Raw genomic sequence first — 15,318 nt, forward strand, 5'->3', positions numbered from 1 at the left:
TAACCGGTACGTAAAACAAATGGCGTCTGTGAGATATGATTTCCTAATTGGTATCAATGGCAGACACTCCCTGCTTTGAAACCACAGCATAATGGCTCTCCAGTGGCCCTCAGAATAGCTGGCTGTCGTTAAGAGAGATACACAACACTGAAAACGAGTACCTTAGGTTGCAGCCTCTCGCCGTCGGCCAGAAACTCTGCTGTTCCTTTGGAAACTGTTGCCAGTCCTTGCACCAGCCTCCTGCAAGCATTCTGTCCTATGCCAAATGTAAAACATCTGCACAAACAGATTAAACACTGCAGCTCCATGGACAGATCGAGACATATATGAGCATGATAACAGGATGTGCATACATTTCGAGACACACTCTGGATTTATATAACACAGAGCCGAAAGGTGCAACCTCTTTAAATAATCTAATTTGTCATATATAGCTTTCTGGGGAAAAAACAGAGCCAAACAGGAAATTATCTTTCCTGTTGAAAAGTTGAGTCATGTCTGCTGTTTCACTGAGTCCTCCAGAGAGATTGGCTGATGCTTTGTTTTGCTGTTTTTGTTCAATTTTCACTGAGGAATGAGATGGCTAATTTCATTGCACCTGGTAAGTCCGTTTGCATTTTTAATGAGAGCAGATGAAAAAAACGGAAATGTCACCTTCTGCATAGTTAAAAACCTAACACGGATTTTCGAAACAGAGGTTCATCGTTGTTTGATCTTGCCTCTGACCGGCTGCTCTGATTTGTAAGCATAGTGTGATAATGACTCAGGAAGCGTCAATGAATTGGCCAAGCTCTGTGTACCTAATGCGATCGTCTGGGGGCAGTCATCCATTAAAAGGGGAAAGACAAAAGTCAATTATTTCCAGAGTGACTAGGGAGAGGGATTCACAGTATGAGACTCAGATGCAAACAGCAAAATGAAATGATTTCCCTGTGTACTGCAAATGTAATGTGCTATCAGCTCTCATGCCCAGTTGACAGGTGGTGTTTGCATCCTGCAGGGTGTTTTCTTATTTCCGTATTCTTGATGTAGCTCTAAAACAACATACTTTTTAATCAAACCTGCACAAATGTTGCCCTTCTGACAGATTCTTTGCAGAGATATACAGTTTATCATGTTAGACACAACATTTGATTCACATTCCTAGATTTCATTTTAAGAGGATTAGAGCTCTATAACCAGGTGTTGTATTAAAGCCCCTGAAAATCCCTTGATGTTATCAGGGAGCTCTCCATTTGCTATTTGCATAATAAGCATAAACACAAGATGAATTTATTATCATTTGCTTTGACATACAGTAGTTTCTCGGCCAGTGCTGCTTCTCTAAATTCATTCTTAACTCTTAAAAAACAAGCAGCTGCCTCAGACCTAACACATCCACGTCAGTATGGGATATTGCAATAACCTGCAGATATGAATCACATTTAGTAACAAATGGGTCATTCTGTAATGCGTTTAGAGGCCATAACAACAAAGATAGCTACAAGACAATAATGACAATATCCATAACAGTGTCAAACAGTATTGATCTTTCTCCTTTATTTTAACAGTCAGGACAGAGCTCAGTTATTAGCCAGAGTGTGTTAACAGTAATACTTGCCTGATGTAGCGTGCATGGCTGCGGACAAGCTCGATAACCCTGCCTGTGTTGCTGACGGCCCCGTCGGTGAGCAGGAAAAGCAGGCGGGGGTGTCCGCTGAACATCGGCTGCCTCAGGATCCAGTTAAGCGGTGCCAGGATGTTGGTCCCCCCCATGTCGGCTCTGATCTTCCTGACATACTCACAAGCCAGAGCCAAAGCTTCCTGGATCATGAAGATGAGGAGGGGAAAATATAATCTGAGGTTTCTTGAGTTACAGAACTTTCACATTAACAGGTTTCACACTATTCCGCTGATCGACAGGTGGCTGTAATGTGCTAAGAAAGTAAGCAACTAAGCTTGTAAACATGGATGTAATAGATTAAAATACTGCTTTGCAAATGTTTTTTGAGGAAGGAGATGCATTCGGCGCTTTTGTTAGACCTCAAGGACACACACAGCGTGTATTGTTGCGTAATGCTGAATGTATAACCTCTGTTTGTTTACAAGAAAACCACACAGGGACCTTTCAGGCACACAAAATGAAAATAAATGAGGTAATACATCATGGGGAAAGGTATTTCACAATGATTATATGTCATCATTCCTCATGATTATACAAACAGCAATGGGAAAATATGTGAAATGTATGCAGAAGAAAGTATTTGAATGCTGGAGAGTGAGACAGACTTTTGAAAACTTTAATGTTATTCATTGAAGATGTTTTACTTTTAAATACAGGTGATGTAGTCTAGAGCTCCAGTCTGACTTTCAGTGAGTTCGGCATTCATACAAGACACGTTGATGATTGTGTTTCACTGCATCAATTTACTTTTTTTTTTTGTATGGACCACGAAGTTTGGTGTTATCCAAGACACCGAAACTGAGATTATTGGCCATTATCCATTGAATAATGATGTTTTATGATGTGACAACGCTGTGGTTAATGTCTGGTTAGGTTTAGGCACAAAGACCACTTGGTTAGGGTTAGGGAAAGATCATGATATGGGTTAAAATAAGTAAAATATAAAATTAAAATGGCTGCAAAGGTCCCGACGTCTCGCTAAAAACACCCGCTTCTGTCGGTTGAAACAGGAAGCGGGCATTGGTTTCAAGGTGGTTTCGAACTGTGCTCTGTGCTGATTTCCAACTTTCTGCCAAGAAACTTCCTAACCATCCACCGACCCCTCATGTGAACTACGTCACTTTAAAAATGTTGATATGATATGTATTGTTAAAATGTTAATATGCTACATATTACACGTGTTGAAACGTAGATAATCGATGTTTCTGTGGTTTACAGAAACGTACGATGTCAACGTTTTATTCTGGTGACCAGGCTGTACAGTTACAGTACATGGTAATGCTAGAAAATAATATCATTCCAAATTTTACACTCTGAGTATATTTTAACATTTTGAAATTAATTAAAACAACAACAACAAATACATTTCCTTATCCTTTTTTTCATTTGAAATGTATGGCAATGGCGCAGTAGTCATTAGCAATTATGTTGCAATACTGCTCACCTGAATAGAAATGTAATTAATTAAAATAAGGAGAAATGCTTATTAATAAAGACTGAAAATTGTGCTAACAATGAGATGTCTGTATTTTGAAGACTGAGCATGTGATGTAATGTTTGGTATTTTGTATGCAAGCACAGTATTTTGTGTTTAAAGTCAGTTTGGCTCTAAGAGTTTTGCACATTGAAACTCTGTTATGAATCATAAAGTACTATAATGTAAAGAAGTTGAAAGCAAAAACATTTATACAGTTTAAAACATTTCTCTTAATTATACAGTGCTGCTTTACCTCCTCGTAGCTCTGGCTGGTTGTGAATAGTGATTTAAATGTAGAGCCAAAGCCTATTATGTTGAAAAGGCAGCCTGGCACAAGGCTCTTGAGAATCACCACCATGGCATCCTGAGAAAGACACGGAGAGCAGATTAAGTTCTTGGCCAAAAAAAAAAAAATGGAAAAGAACAAAAAGGCTATGAAATCTGAAATTCTTAAAGAAAAGAAAACACTCTCCTGCTCAATAAGAGCTTAATATCCTGTTGAACTAATTGATTATTTTCCACTGCGACACAACTACATCTGCTGATGTCTGGTTGAATGGAAGCATGGTCCTGTACTCGGCTGGCATCACTGTACAGCGGATTTTCTGAGAAGAGTGTCATTTTATCCATCACTGCCTCTTCTCCTTCAGAGGGGAGTTTCTAAAGGAAATACCGCTTATCTCGTCCTTCAATTCAAGTGAACAGCACACCAGCCAGACAATCTATAGTAAAAATGCCTGTTCGGGTGCATTAACAGAGCAAAAATTCAATATGGTATGTGCAAGAATTTAGAGGATTTTTTAAAAGGTATTCTGAAGGATTTCTTGAGAGATCAGTGATAGACAGTTATTACATCAGACACGTCCAATAAAAGCCTGAGTCTGAGTCACAAATGAAACATCAGTCAGCATCACATCGCAAGGCAGAGTCAGTGCAACAAGCTGGCCAATAACATACAAAAACATCAACCTTAGAGTCTGCTCTGTACTATAGGTATTTCAGAAACCCCACATGAAGTCTGATATGACCTCAAAGACTCATGTCTGGAACCTAGCAACTGGAAGACATTTGGTGAATGGTGAATGATTTGTCTAATCAATATCCCTGTGTACATGCCCTTAACACAGTTGGCTAAACACGTCTGTAATCTCCACAGATTGCACAGAGAAACCGTATGGCTGTGAGCCTAGAACGCAGCCATGGTCGTCATGTTTTTTTAATGAATTAGGGTGTTTCTATTTAATCTGTCTAAGAATTTGTATATTTTAATGTACTTTGAGCAACAACATGACAACACTTTCCATCAAATTCATTGTATTCTGCAGATATTATTTAAGAAAAAACTGTAAACTGGTGATGGTATGTGATATATATATATATATATATATATATATATATATAACAATCTATATGTGAATCAATGTGTGCTTTTACTGTATGTTTCCATCTGCATCTGTACAAGAAATACAACATATTACACCACACTGAGACTCAAATACCTTTACACGGTTGATATTGACCCCACTCATGCTGCCGCTGCGGTCAATGAGGAAGACGAACTCGCCGTGCACCTTCCTCAGATCTGAGCTGATAGACTTGAGGTCAGGACAGAAGTTCAACATGACCACAGGGTTGTGGAGGATGTCTTTATGGAGTCGCCTGTGAATGATATCTACCTACACAGACAGAGGAATCAAAAGGAAAAGCATGAATAACAGCGAACTGAGCACCGTGAGATAACTGCACCGACTATGAATCTGACATTCATTTAACACTTCAAGGAGGCAAAAAAAAGAGGCAAAAAAGAGGCGAGTGATTAGGTCAATAGAAAGAGCACATCAATTGTTGTTGTGCAGGAAATTCCAGGCAGAATGTGGAGCCTTTGGAGTGTTTCCATAGAAACCCATTTTTATAGTGCTTGCTCTCCTCCTGTTTAGGTCTGCTTGTCACTTAACAACCTCATCGTAGCGGAGATGTGAATGGACACATAACCAAATGACTCTCTTAACTGAATCGACAATGCTGTTCAGCCAGGCAGATTGAAAAATAATACTGCCGAACTGGTGAAAAGATTCATTTACAACCTACAAAGTCAAACACACTGCAACTATAACTGCATACAGTATTGGGTCAAAATTGAGTAAAGGGAAGGAAGCTGACTTTTTGACATGTTTTACCATATAAAAAATGATTGTGCCATAGAAGAGTATAACGTCTCTGAAAACTGCATGTAATTAAAATTTTCACAAGCTAACCAGCTCTCAAATGAAGGCTAGTTTGTGAGATAGCCGTAGCTAAAGCTAAAGCAAAAATTTGTCTCTCATTTCTCCCTACCTGTCATCTGTAATTGAATAATATTAATTTTGATGAAATTCCACATCTTGGAAATTCAGCTTGTTATTCCACATAACTAATTTAGGGAAGTAGCTACATCCAATCACGGCAGAGGAAAAAAATAGCTTAGCTAGCATTAAACTGATTAGGCTAACTAAGTTAGCTTAGCAGTAACTGCCATCTGAGTTTTTGACTCCTTTGATATAATGCGATTTGTTGAGGTTAACCCACTTTCAAATCATATATTTAAATGTATCAAATTGTAATGTATTTATTTCAATATAAATATTGAGGAACACATTATATAGCAGGCATAATATAGGCTATTATAGTAGATGGACATACTGACACCTTGCAAAACAGACATTTAATCATTTAATTAACTATGAACTGTGAATGATCAAAATATAGTTTATTCTCTTATTCTCTTAAACTAGTTGGAATGGAAAAAAAAAAAATTAAAAAACACAGTTTGCTTGTAAAAACTGCATTTTTAGGTGTTAAGTAGGTTGTATGGCATATTTTTGGGCATAAAAAGGCATAAAATTAAGGCATAGCAAACTTTACTTTACCAGTCTGAAAACTTGAATAGCTTTGCAGTCACTGCTTACTTTGTAGGGCATAGAGTAGAAAATGTACACTTAACTCTTTCCAGACTTTTAAATGCAATTTACAAATGTCCACATTTCATGAAATATGGACATACAGAGGGTGGAAACAGTGTCATAAACACCTGGAAAAGCTAGCAGATAATTTGAGTAAAACATTACCTTTGCAAAGATCATAGTGTTCATTTTTATTGAGACTTCTTCCAGACAGCTAGGAGCTAATTTAACACCTATAGTCATTTTTATAGCATTACTGGATCACATTATATTATAAGATATAACAAAGTAATGTGCAAAAATCACTGCAGCTTCACAAAAATAGCATTTGTTGCAAGGCATTGTTCATGATATTGTGCAGTCTTTACCAGACTGAAAATGATATTATTGTCATCAGTTCAGGTACATGGTGCAGAAGGACACACTCACTTTCCTCTCATTGCTCGAGTCCTTCTTAGTGGCCTTGATGAAATCGCTCCGACCGTGAAGATACTCATCATAGTCCTCCTGCGTCATGTCTCCGTTCTCAATGAGCACATGTGGCAGATGAGGCTCTGAAGTGACACAATTGGTCAGGACAAAGACATTACTATAAACATTACAGACTGGTTATAAAGAAGATGGATAATGCCTGAAATTGACACCAGATGTAGCACAGAGGGAGAGGGAGTATAGTGAATAGTTATTCCCATACTGAAGTGAAAATTAAGAGGTGATTGCATATAAAGACGCTTACTCACAGCTGGGTTTCAGGAAGACAAAATGAGCTCAGAGGATTGAATTTTGATTGAAACCTGGGGATTTTGATTCTTATTTCTTTTCTTCTCTTTAGTAATTCATATGACACACATCCTGTGTTTCTGGTTGTTAATCTGCCAAGATGATGATGAAAATAAACTGCTCTGTTCGTGTTTTTATCTTGGTTTTGTTTGTTACAGCGCAGTTCGGTTCCCCTCATCTCTCTGTTCGAGCAGAGCATCCATGTTGTGATTGAAACTGCAACACTGGTCTGAGCTGAATTAAATTGCTCAGCGCTGGCCGCGGGTTTGTTTGTGAACAAAGCCTTCATAAGAGGCCTATTGGATCAGCAAGGCCGGACCTCATTCCTGCCTGTGGGAGACAACTGGCTTACACATACTGTAAGTCAAGATGGCAGTGAGGGAGAGACGAGAGCACAGGAAAGAAATAAAGACCTGACACATAGTGCACACCCACACAATGGCTGTCTGACTCCACAGGCATGTTATACATTAATAACAGGGGGACCATTTTTTTTCCTCATGACTGAGATACTCACATCACTGATCTGATCAAATGCTTAGCACAAAAAAATGAGGTAAAAGAAGCTTGACACAGCTGAAATAAGCAATTTCAAAATATTGCAATTGAGAGGGGAGAAAAAAAAGTAATTGCACAGCTATACTGTAAGTGAGCGTTTAAGCTGTAGACCTACCACTGGGGTAGATGAGGATTTTAACAGGACAGTCATAAGTGTACTTGTCAGCCAGAGTGATGACGACGCTGGTTGCAGAGCGAGCCAGAGGGTCTGCATCAGCTCGGATGGCATGAGACGGGCTCTCCACACCTACACAGCAACCACCACAGCAGATCAAATAACCAGAGGCTCCACCTCCAGTAATAACAGTAACACAAACCAGCAGGTCCCATTGCAATTTGTGCACGGATGAGAGCAAGGCTGCAATCAACGAATATTGTTATCATCGATTAATTTGCCAATTATTTTGTTGATTAATTGTTTTGTCTATATAAAGACAGAAAATTGTGAAAAAATATTATTTATTAGAGCTCATGGTGACGTCTTCAAAGGTCTTGTTTGGTCTGATAAACAACCCAAACCATCCATATATGACACAAAGAAGCTTCAACTCTTTACATTTGAGAAGCTGCAACCAGCAAACATTTGAGATTTTTGCTTAAGTAAATGAGTAAAATGATTACTTGATTATAAAAATAGTTGCCACTGAGTCGATCAACTAATTGATTAATTGAGTAATTGATGCAGTTCTATATGAGAGCACTCATTTCTAAAAGATTTAAAGAGCCTTCAAATGCTGCTGCAGCTTGACCAAACATGAAGAATAAGCAATCAATAATTATGTAATATTATATGAAAAATTCGATGATAATCAAATCACCGAGTTGTTAAGTTTACAGGAGCTGTTTCCACTTGTTAGCAGTCTTTATGCTAAGCTAAGCTAACAGTCTTCTAGTTCCAGCTTCATATTGAAAAGACAGATAACAAAAAGAAAGTGAGAAAACAAATCTGACTATTATTCAAAATGTCAAACTATTCATTTGAACTTGACAACTTGATGATTGGAGTATGCTGGTTTGCCTGCTGGCCTGCTGGTTTGTCAAAAATGTCATACTGTTCATTTAACATGTTTTGTGTTGCCTACTAATGTTAGAAAAATATGAATATAATTTGTAATCTAGTGACATAGTTACAACGCACACATACACATATCTGCAAACACACACAAAAGAATAACACTGGAGCAATGTTTTTACCTCTTATTCCTTAAAACAACAATGTCTTATATCCAGGTGCACTGAGGTGTAATGCTTGCTTACAGGATTGCTGAAGTGATCATAAATCTTATATAGACACTGAAAAAACAGTATTTCACTGTCAAAAAGTGGTTTTGCCCAAGGAGATATAGTTAATTTTCTGACCTGCGAGGAGATAGGGAGCACGTATCTCTAGCTGGAAGTTAAACTCGTAGTCCATGGAGTTGATTGCCTCCTCCTCAAGCAGTGAGGCCAAACACAGCTGAGGGGAGTTGGGAGGCTGATCATGAGGACTGGAGGCACAGGAATGCCTGTCCCGCCTAAAAGTAGTCAAATGGAGCCAATGTGAATGAATATGCAAAATGTTGGTATAGTCAGTTTCCATCCATCCATACTGTACAATATGGGGCTCGAAAAGCCAGTTTACTTCCTTTTACTGATAAAGAATTATTAACAATGCATTTAAAAACATTACTTTTGCAAAACAGGATGACTAAATGTGATTTCAGTCGGACTTTGAACACAATGTGATGAAATATCAACAAGACAGTGCTTTGTTTTATTGTTTCCATGAATTTATCTATTTATTTCTTACGTTCTGGAGAAGTTTGGGGATATTCCCTGCTCCTCGTTGATGGTCCTCTGTACCCGAGGTGTACACACCGGTGGGGATGAGACCCTGATGCCCCCACTGGGCAGGGTGGAGAGCTCAGAGGATGTACTGACCAGAATATGGACCGTCTCCATAGGAGGGATGATCCCAAGGTTAACCACTAACACTGTTCTCTCCAAATCCTCATCCATCACTATTTGTCCTGTAATATCAGATTAGATTAATTAACAACCAATTTTTTTTAAATTTACCACAAATATTATCTCTTAAAACAGACGCCATTCTTGCTCCTCCGATTAGTAGCTCTTGTACAGGACTCTGGCATGACATTTTGCTGGTTTAAGATTTTACTGAAAACATCAATTATATCTCTGACTTTCTAACCTCTTAGAAGCCTGCGAACAACTTAGAGCAGGAGTCTTTCAGGGCATTTCTAATACTAGACTTAAGATTAAAGCCGGCTTGAGAAGGCGGTGGCATTTTTAGAAAGACTGCAGGCTGCCATTCTCAGTGCTGGTTTTTACAGATTATGACTCAAAGTTCATTCTACAGGCAGTATTTCTATGTCTTTAGTATAATGTTATCATTATATCACATCTGGTTGTTCAGTTTGATTATAAAAAAATACTTTTAAAAAATTGTACTCCTTTGAAACCTAAAATATTACTTCATTTGTATCTACCTAACCCTAACCTATATTTAGGTCTACAAATAAAGTCCACTGGATGAAAATGTGTTGGATTTTCCCATGCATACCCATGTAACAGAGGACTTAAAGGAGTACTCCAGCAATTTAGTATTACACTTTCATAAAGTTGGGGGACTCGTGAGAGACAGATTAAAATAAGAATGATCTAAATCAAAACAGCAGAGGCCAAGATATCCTGACTCTTAGTTCTCTAGCTTCAAAAACACTTCCTATATGTCCCATAATGCAGCTCTACAGTGTGTTTTGGGGTTTTTCCTAAAGACCCTCTGTGTCTGGTAAATGTCCATGACTTTCAAACCCAACACTCGCAGTTTGTGACAAAGGCTTTCTGTAAAAATTTTATAGTCAAAAGCCCGATATGAGATAATGACACAGAAGACATTATACATCTGCTACAGTTGTAAACACAACATCTGATATATTATCACCTTATGAAGTTGATATGGCAAATGAGTTGGCAAATAGAGCAACATCAGCATTCATTTTGAGTCGTTTTCTGGGCTCTTCTTGAAAAGCCCAATATTCACTCTCCTTTTAGCTCTGTTTTGATCTCCACCAACTCCTGAGAAGAAATGTGTGGCTCTTAAGTTGCTTCACCAGCTAATTTCATCACTGTGTCATCTGGCACTTGCCAAGTGGTGCACAGTGGGTTTATTACAGATTTTTTTAGGTGAAAACTGCTGCTGACAGCGGTGAGAGTGAACCAAAACAGTTAAATTGTGAGCTGGAAAACAATGAGCTGAAAGACCCTAAATTGCTTTAGATAGCTAAGTGGAACTGCAGAGTCAAGTCAGAATTTTTTGTGAGTTCATCACTAGAGGCGACCCCTTTCATAATACAGATAGTCTTTTGATCCATTGCTAGTATAAAAATATTGATTAGAGCAGCTTTAATCTTACCGCTGCCACTCTGGAGGCCTCCATTAGATGTGTTGCAGAAATCCAGATAACAGTCGTCAATTTTTGCCTTGTCTTTGATTTGCAGTGTTATAATCTGACTGGATATCATCGCCTCAAACCCCACAACAATGGAATTTTCCTCCAGTGGATAAATAAATATGCCTAAAAAGCAGTACGAGAGGAAGAAACAGAAAATAAGTGCATGAACCAGGTGCAGCAAACAAGCAATTACACATATTCGGTCGATAATATTGAATTTTACAACAGTGTTTCGGAGCATAAAGTGGAATTAGATTTGTTGAAAGTGGTCACGTAGTAAACTAAAGTAAACAAATTAGTCTTCTGTAGTGTACTCACTTACCCTCGATTGCATGATCCTCAATATTTTCATAGGTCATAGAAGCCGTCAGGGCCAGAGTATAACCTCTGACACAGGAAGTGATGTCAGAGACACTGAGGGGCAGAGCGCTCCGGTTCTCCTTGTTAATGAGTCCAGGCATGGTGCTGGTTTTAGGATTCTGGTTCATTGCCAGAAACATGTAAAAAAAAAAAAAAAAAAAAAAGTTCAAAGAAAAAACTCGTCAGATAACGTTATGTCCCCTATGTTTTGCTTCTTTTCATTACCCAGCAATAACATCAAACACACTGCAGGGTCTCATTACTGACTCCAAAACTACATGAAAGCTGTTATTTAGATGTCAGTTCAGTACGTCGGGTTTTATAGGTTTTCCAACATCAATAATCTTCAAGGATATAATGGAAAACCAGGAGCCTAAGGATGGGTGACACTGGTCCCTTGAGGATTTGAGATAAACGTCACAGCAATAAAACAAATTTAGGGTGGTATTATCATTACAACACACCAACCACTAATATAATAGGATAGAAAATCAATACTCAGTGTCATAGTGAGGGGGAAAAAAGAAACTTAAGACACATTTAAAATGCTCGAGGTAAAAAGCAGCATCGCTAACTATGTAATATATACAATAAAATTATCTGTCGCTTCGGGGCCGTGCTTTATTATTAATGTCATCTCCTCCACCAACAATCTTGGTTATGTGCTATCAAGGGTCTGTGTGTGCGGCACGACCAGAGCCCCAGCACAGGCTTGATAGGAAGTGTTATGACGAAAGCAATTTCCATAGAGACAGCTCTGCTTGCTTGCTTGCTTGCTTGCCTGCTTGCCTGCTTGCCTGCGCTGACCAGTAACGGCTCCAAAGTGTGCCTTTAATTGTGATACAGTGACTGATTGGAATGAAAACACCGGGCGGTCTCTTTCTTCTGCAATCCACAAAATCATATTCTCTTGGATAAATTCAAACAGGTTGCACAGACAAGATGAGACAACTCTCTCACTCATATTCCCCGGCTACATCAGGGTCAATAACAAATTCGATCAGTCCCTCTAATAGTCAGAACCGGCGTTTTAGGCACCACATGGTTATTTATGGTGAGGAAAAGGTCATTCAGATGCAATTACAGGCTATTTTGTTGTCTGTCTCAACAGTGCCATCATGTGTCCAGTCAACCACAGATTGCAAAGCAAACTGATGAACACATCCCCTTTGTCCCTCAGTGGAAATATAAAGCCTTAAATGTAAATAAAGAAAGACTTAACATAAAAATTCAAGCACAGCTGGACTGCAAAATATCCATATGCTGACAAAAGTGATGAGATACAGACCCTGAGCATCCTTAAATAATTACTAATTCATGTGAAATTAGAGATCTGTCTCATATAAAAGGTGATAAGAAAATAAAACTAAATTTCAGTGAACTGCATGGTGAGTGAGTGCATCCTTTTTCTTTACAGTCTTTCAGCTTATAGTAATTAATGTTAATAGTGTCAGTCCCACGGTGCTTTTCTCCTGGTTGGCTCAGTCATATGAATCACCCTACCTCCCTCAGGGTTTGCTAAAACACCACCAAACCATTAACTCTCAACATTTTCTACCAGCATTGCCACACTTCTTTGCTCTCATTAGTGTCAAAACAGAGAGCAGATGCTGTGGTAACCACCTGTTGAAACACGGTGTCTTTATATCTGTTAACAGTGCAAATCAAGATGCATCAATTGGCAGTTTTAATCATCATCTGGCTGACCTTTTCCCTCATTCTGAACAAATGACAGTGATGTTTAAACATGCATGATCAGAGAGACACACTGCGGCATTAAAATGCATCTGATATGATCACAGTATCAGCCTGATTATCTTACCTTTCATTTGTGTCAACTGGGTATGCAGCGAGGATCTCTCTCTGTCAGAAGTCCACTTACCATGAAAGATATCCTCCTCCTCTCCGACCTCTCTGAGCTCTTCTTTTTTGTTCTCTCTCTGTGGCGTAGAGGGAATAGGAGTGCTGCCACAGGTGGCAGAAACTACAGATGCAGCAGCCACATTGTTAGTTAGATGTACAATGCAAAGAAAAGGAAGGTAGGTAGGACCTGCTGCAGCAGTTCAATCAAGCACAGCAACATGTGGTTACAAAAAACGGTTTCATTTATTGTCTCCTCCTCCTCCTCTTCCCCCTCCTCCTCCCTGTGGCTGCTGGAGTTGGAGGGCTTTGAGAGAGAGAGAGAGAGAGGGGTTGAGACAGAGGGTCCAGTCCTTCTAATAAATATCCCCCCTTCCCATCCCCTATGCATGCAAAGCTTCAGCACCACCCACTCACTCCAGCCTTCCCTGACATCGATGACAAGAGAGGAACTGTTCAGGTACCCTATTTAATAGCCAGGGATCAGATTAAATGACATGTACTGTAACACCAGGAGAGTGAAATAAAGGCTTGGAGCAACATGTGATTGGAAGTCTCTCCATCATATCACCTCTCTTTTCCTCCCTCTGGGGGGATTGGAAAGACTTTAACGTTTTAAACCTATGGTGGGTGTTTGGCTGTCTCTATGTTTTGTTATCACTTGGTTTGATCCATCTGTTTTCTTGCTGGGGTTACCATGACAATTAATATGTGTTTATAAAGTCATCGTGGTAGTGGTGATAATGTAGATGATGCATGTTTCTCTCTCTCTCTCTCTCTCTCTCTATGTATGTGTGAGTGTGTGTGAATGTGTGTGTGAGCGTGTGAGTGTGTGGGTGGGTTGGCTGAAACTCAGCATCCGCCTCCAAATTGAATTAACCTGCAGCCAATAAAACTCCCCCATCCCCCCCCCCCCCCTCCCTCTCCCTGCCTATCTGTTTCTCAACCTCCCAAACACTGTCACACACACACATACACATACACGCACATACATACACACACACACACATGTTTGCGCAGCTATCCTTGTTAGGACATTGTATTGACTTCCATTCATTGTGGACAGCCTAACCCAAACCCTGACTAGGACCTCAGAAATGACGCTTTGCCTCATTGGGACCGGCCCTTGGTCCCCATGAGGACTACTGGTCCAGACAAGATCGGTGTTGCTACCGGAAAAGGTCCCAATGAGGTAACAAAAACGTGCACACACATACACACGCATTCTCTCTTTCTCACAACAACCAAATAGGGTTAAAGGCAAATTCCACTTAAATTTGGAGGTTTTGTTTTAGTAACATATGAGACTTTGAACTGCAGCTGCAACTAATGATCATCCTCCTTATCAACTGATCTGACTATTATTTTCTCAGTTAATCATTTAGTCAGAAGATAGTGTCAATGCCCTAAAAAAATCCTGAAATTCAAGGTGATGAATTGAAAAGTGGAAACAAGGGAATGTTCTGCTTTTTTTGGCCTTAGAAATGACTTCAAAGCTAAATTGATTATCAAAATAATTGATTTAAGCTTGACTAATCAACTAATCACCTCAGCTCTAATTTGAACTAGGGCTGCAACAAAAGATTGTTTCTATTATTGATTAATCTGTCGCTTATTTTCTCGATTAATCGATTAGCTGTTTGGTCCATAAAATGTCATAAAATGTTGATCAGTTTTCCCCAAAGCCCAAGCTGACGTCCTCAAATGCCTTCTTTTGTCCCAACCAACAGTCCATTGTGTATCAGCGCTTAGTCAATTAATCAAAATGACAAGAAAATGAAATCAATTAATTGATTTAAAATGATTAAGTCATTGATCATGCAGAAATTCTGAGATCAAAGTAAATTGAATATCTTTAGGTTTATGACTGTCGGTTGGAAAATTGTGATGGGCATTTTTCTCTATTTTTTGACATCTTATAGGCCAAATGATTAATCAATTTATCAAATAAATAATCAGTAGATTTATCTATAATGATAAGAATCATTAGTTGCAGCCCTACTGTGTAACAGAGCTATGATAATACTAATAACATGTTTCATATAGAGCTCTTTTCCAGATACTCAGAGCTTTACATAAAATATAAACTATAAATATAAACTTATGACTATACGCCTAAAATTAGACTTGAACTGATTTAAGCTTCAGCACATACATATTAGTAAACATTAGGATTACAATAATCAGTGCTCTGGGGAAACTTAATCACTGAACTGTTATAAAACAG

General features: G+C 38.8%; 1 protein-coding gene across 2 annotated transcripts in view; it reads right to left on the bottom strand.

Annotated features, from left to right (window-relative positions):
* vwa5b1 (von Willebrand factor A domain containing 5B1) overlaps window positions 1-13,971 on the bottom strand; it is a 29,161-nt gene extending 15,190 nt beyond the window's left edge. For both annotated transcript variants that reach the window (XM_042408195.1, XM_042408194.1), the window contains exons 1-10: window positions 11,194-13,971; window positions 10,833-10,994; window positions 9,207-9,426; window positions 8,777-8,931; window positions 7,533-7,664; window positions 6,509-6,633; window positions 4,640-4,816; window positions 3,394-3,504; window positions 1,601-1,803; window positions 162-276 (exon numbers count right to left, since the gene is read on the bottom strand). In XM_042408195.1, the coding sequence (XP_042264129.1) occupies window positions 162-276; window positions 1,601-1,803; window positions 3,394-3,504; window positions 4,640-4,816; window positions 6,509-6,633; window positions 7,533-7,664; window positions 8,777-8,931; window positions 9,207-9,426; window positions 10,833-10,994; window positions 11,194-11,371 (1,578 nt within the window). In that variant the 5' untranslated portion in view covers window positions 11,372-13,971. The remainder of the gene's footprint in view (window positions 1-161; window positions 277-1,600; window positions 1,804-3,393; window positions 3,505-4,639; window positions 4,817-6,508; window positions 6,634-7,532; window positions 7,665-8,776; window positions 8,932-9,206; window positions 9,427-10,832; window positions 10,995-11,193) is intronic.
* Between the last annotated feature and the right edge of the window lie 1,347 nt (window positions 13,972-15,318).

Source organism: Thunnus maccoyii, chromosome 4 (assembly GCF_910596095.1).
Source record: "Thunnus maccoyii chromosome 4, fThuMac1.1, whole genome shotgun sequence".
Taxonomy (NCBI): domain Eukaryota; kingdom Metazoa; phylum Chordata; class Actinopteri; order Scombriformes; family Scombridae; genus Thunnus; species Thunnus maccoyii.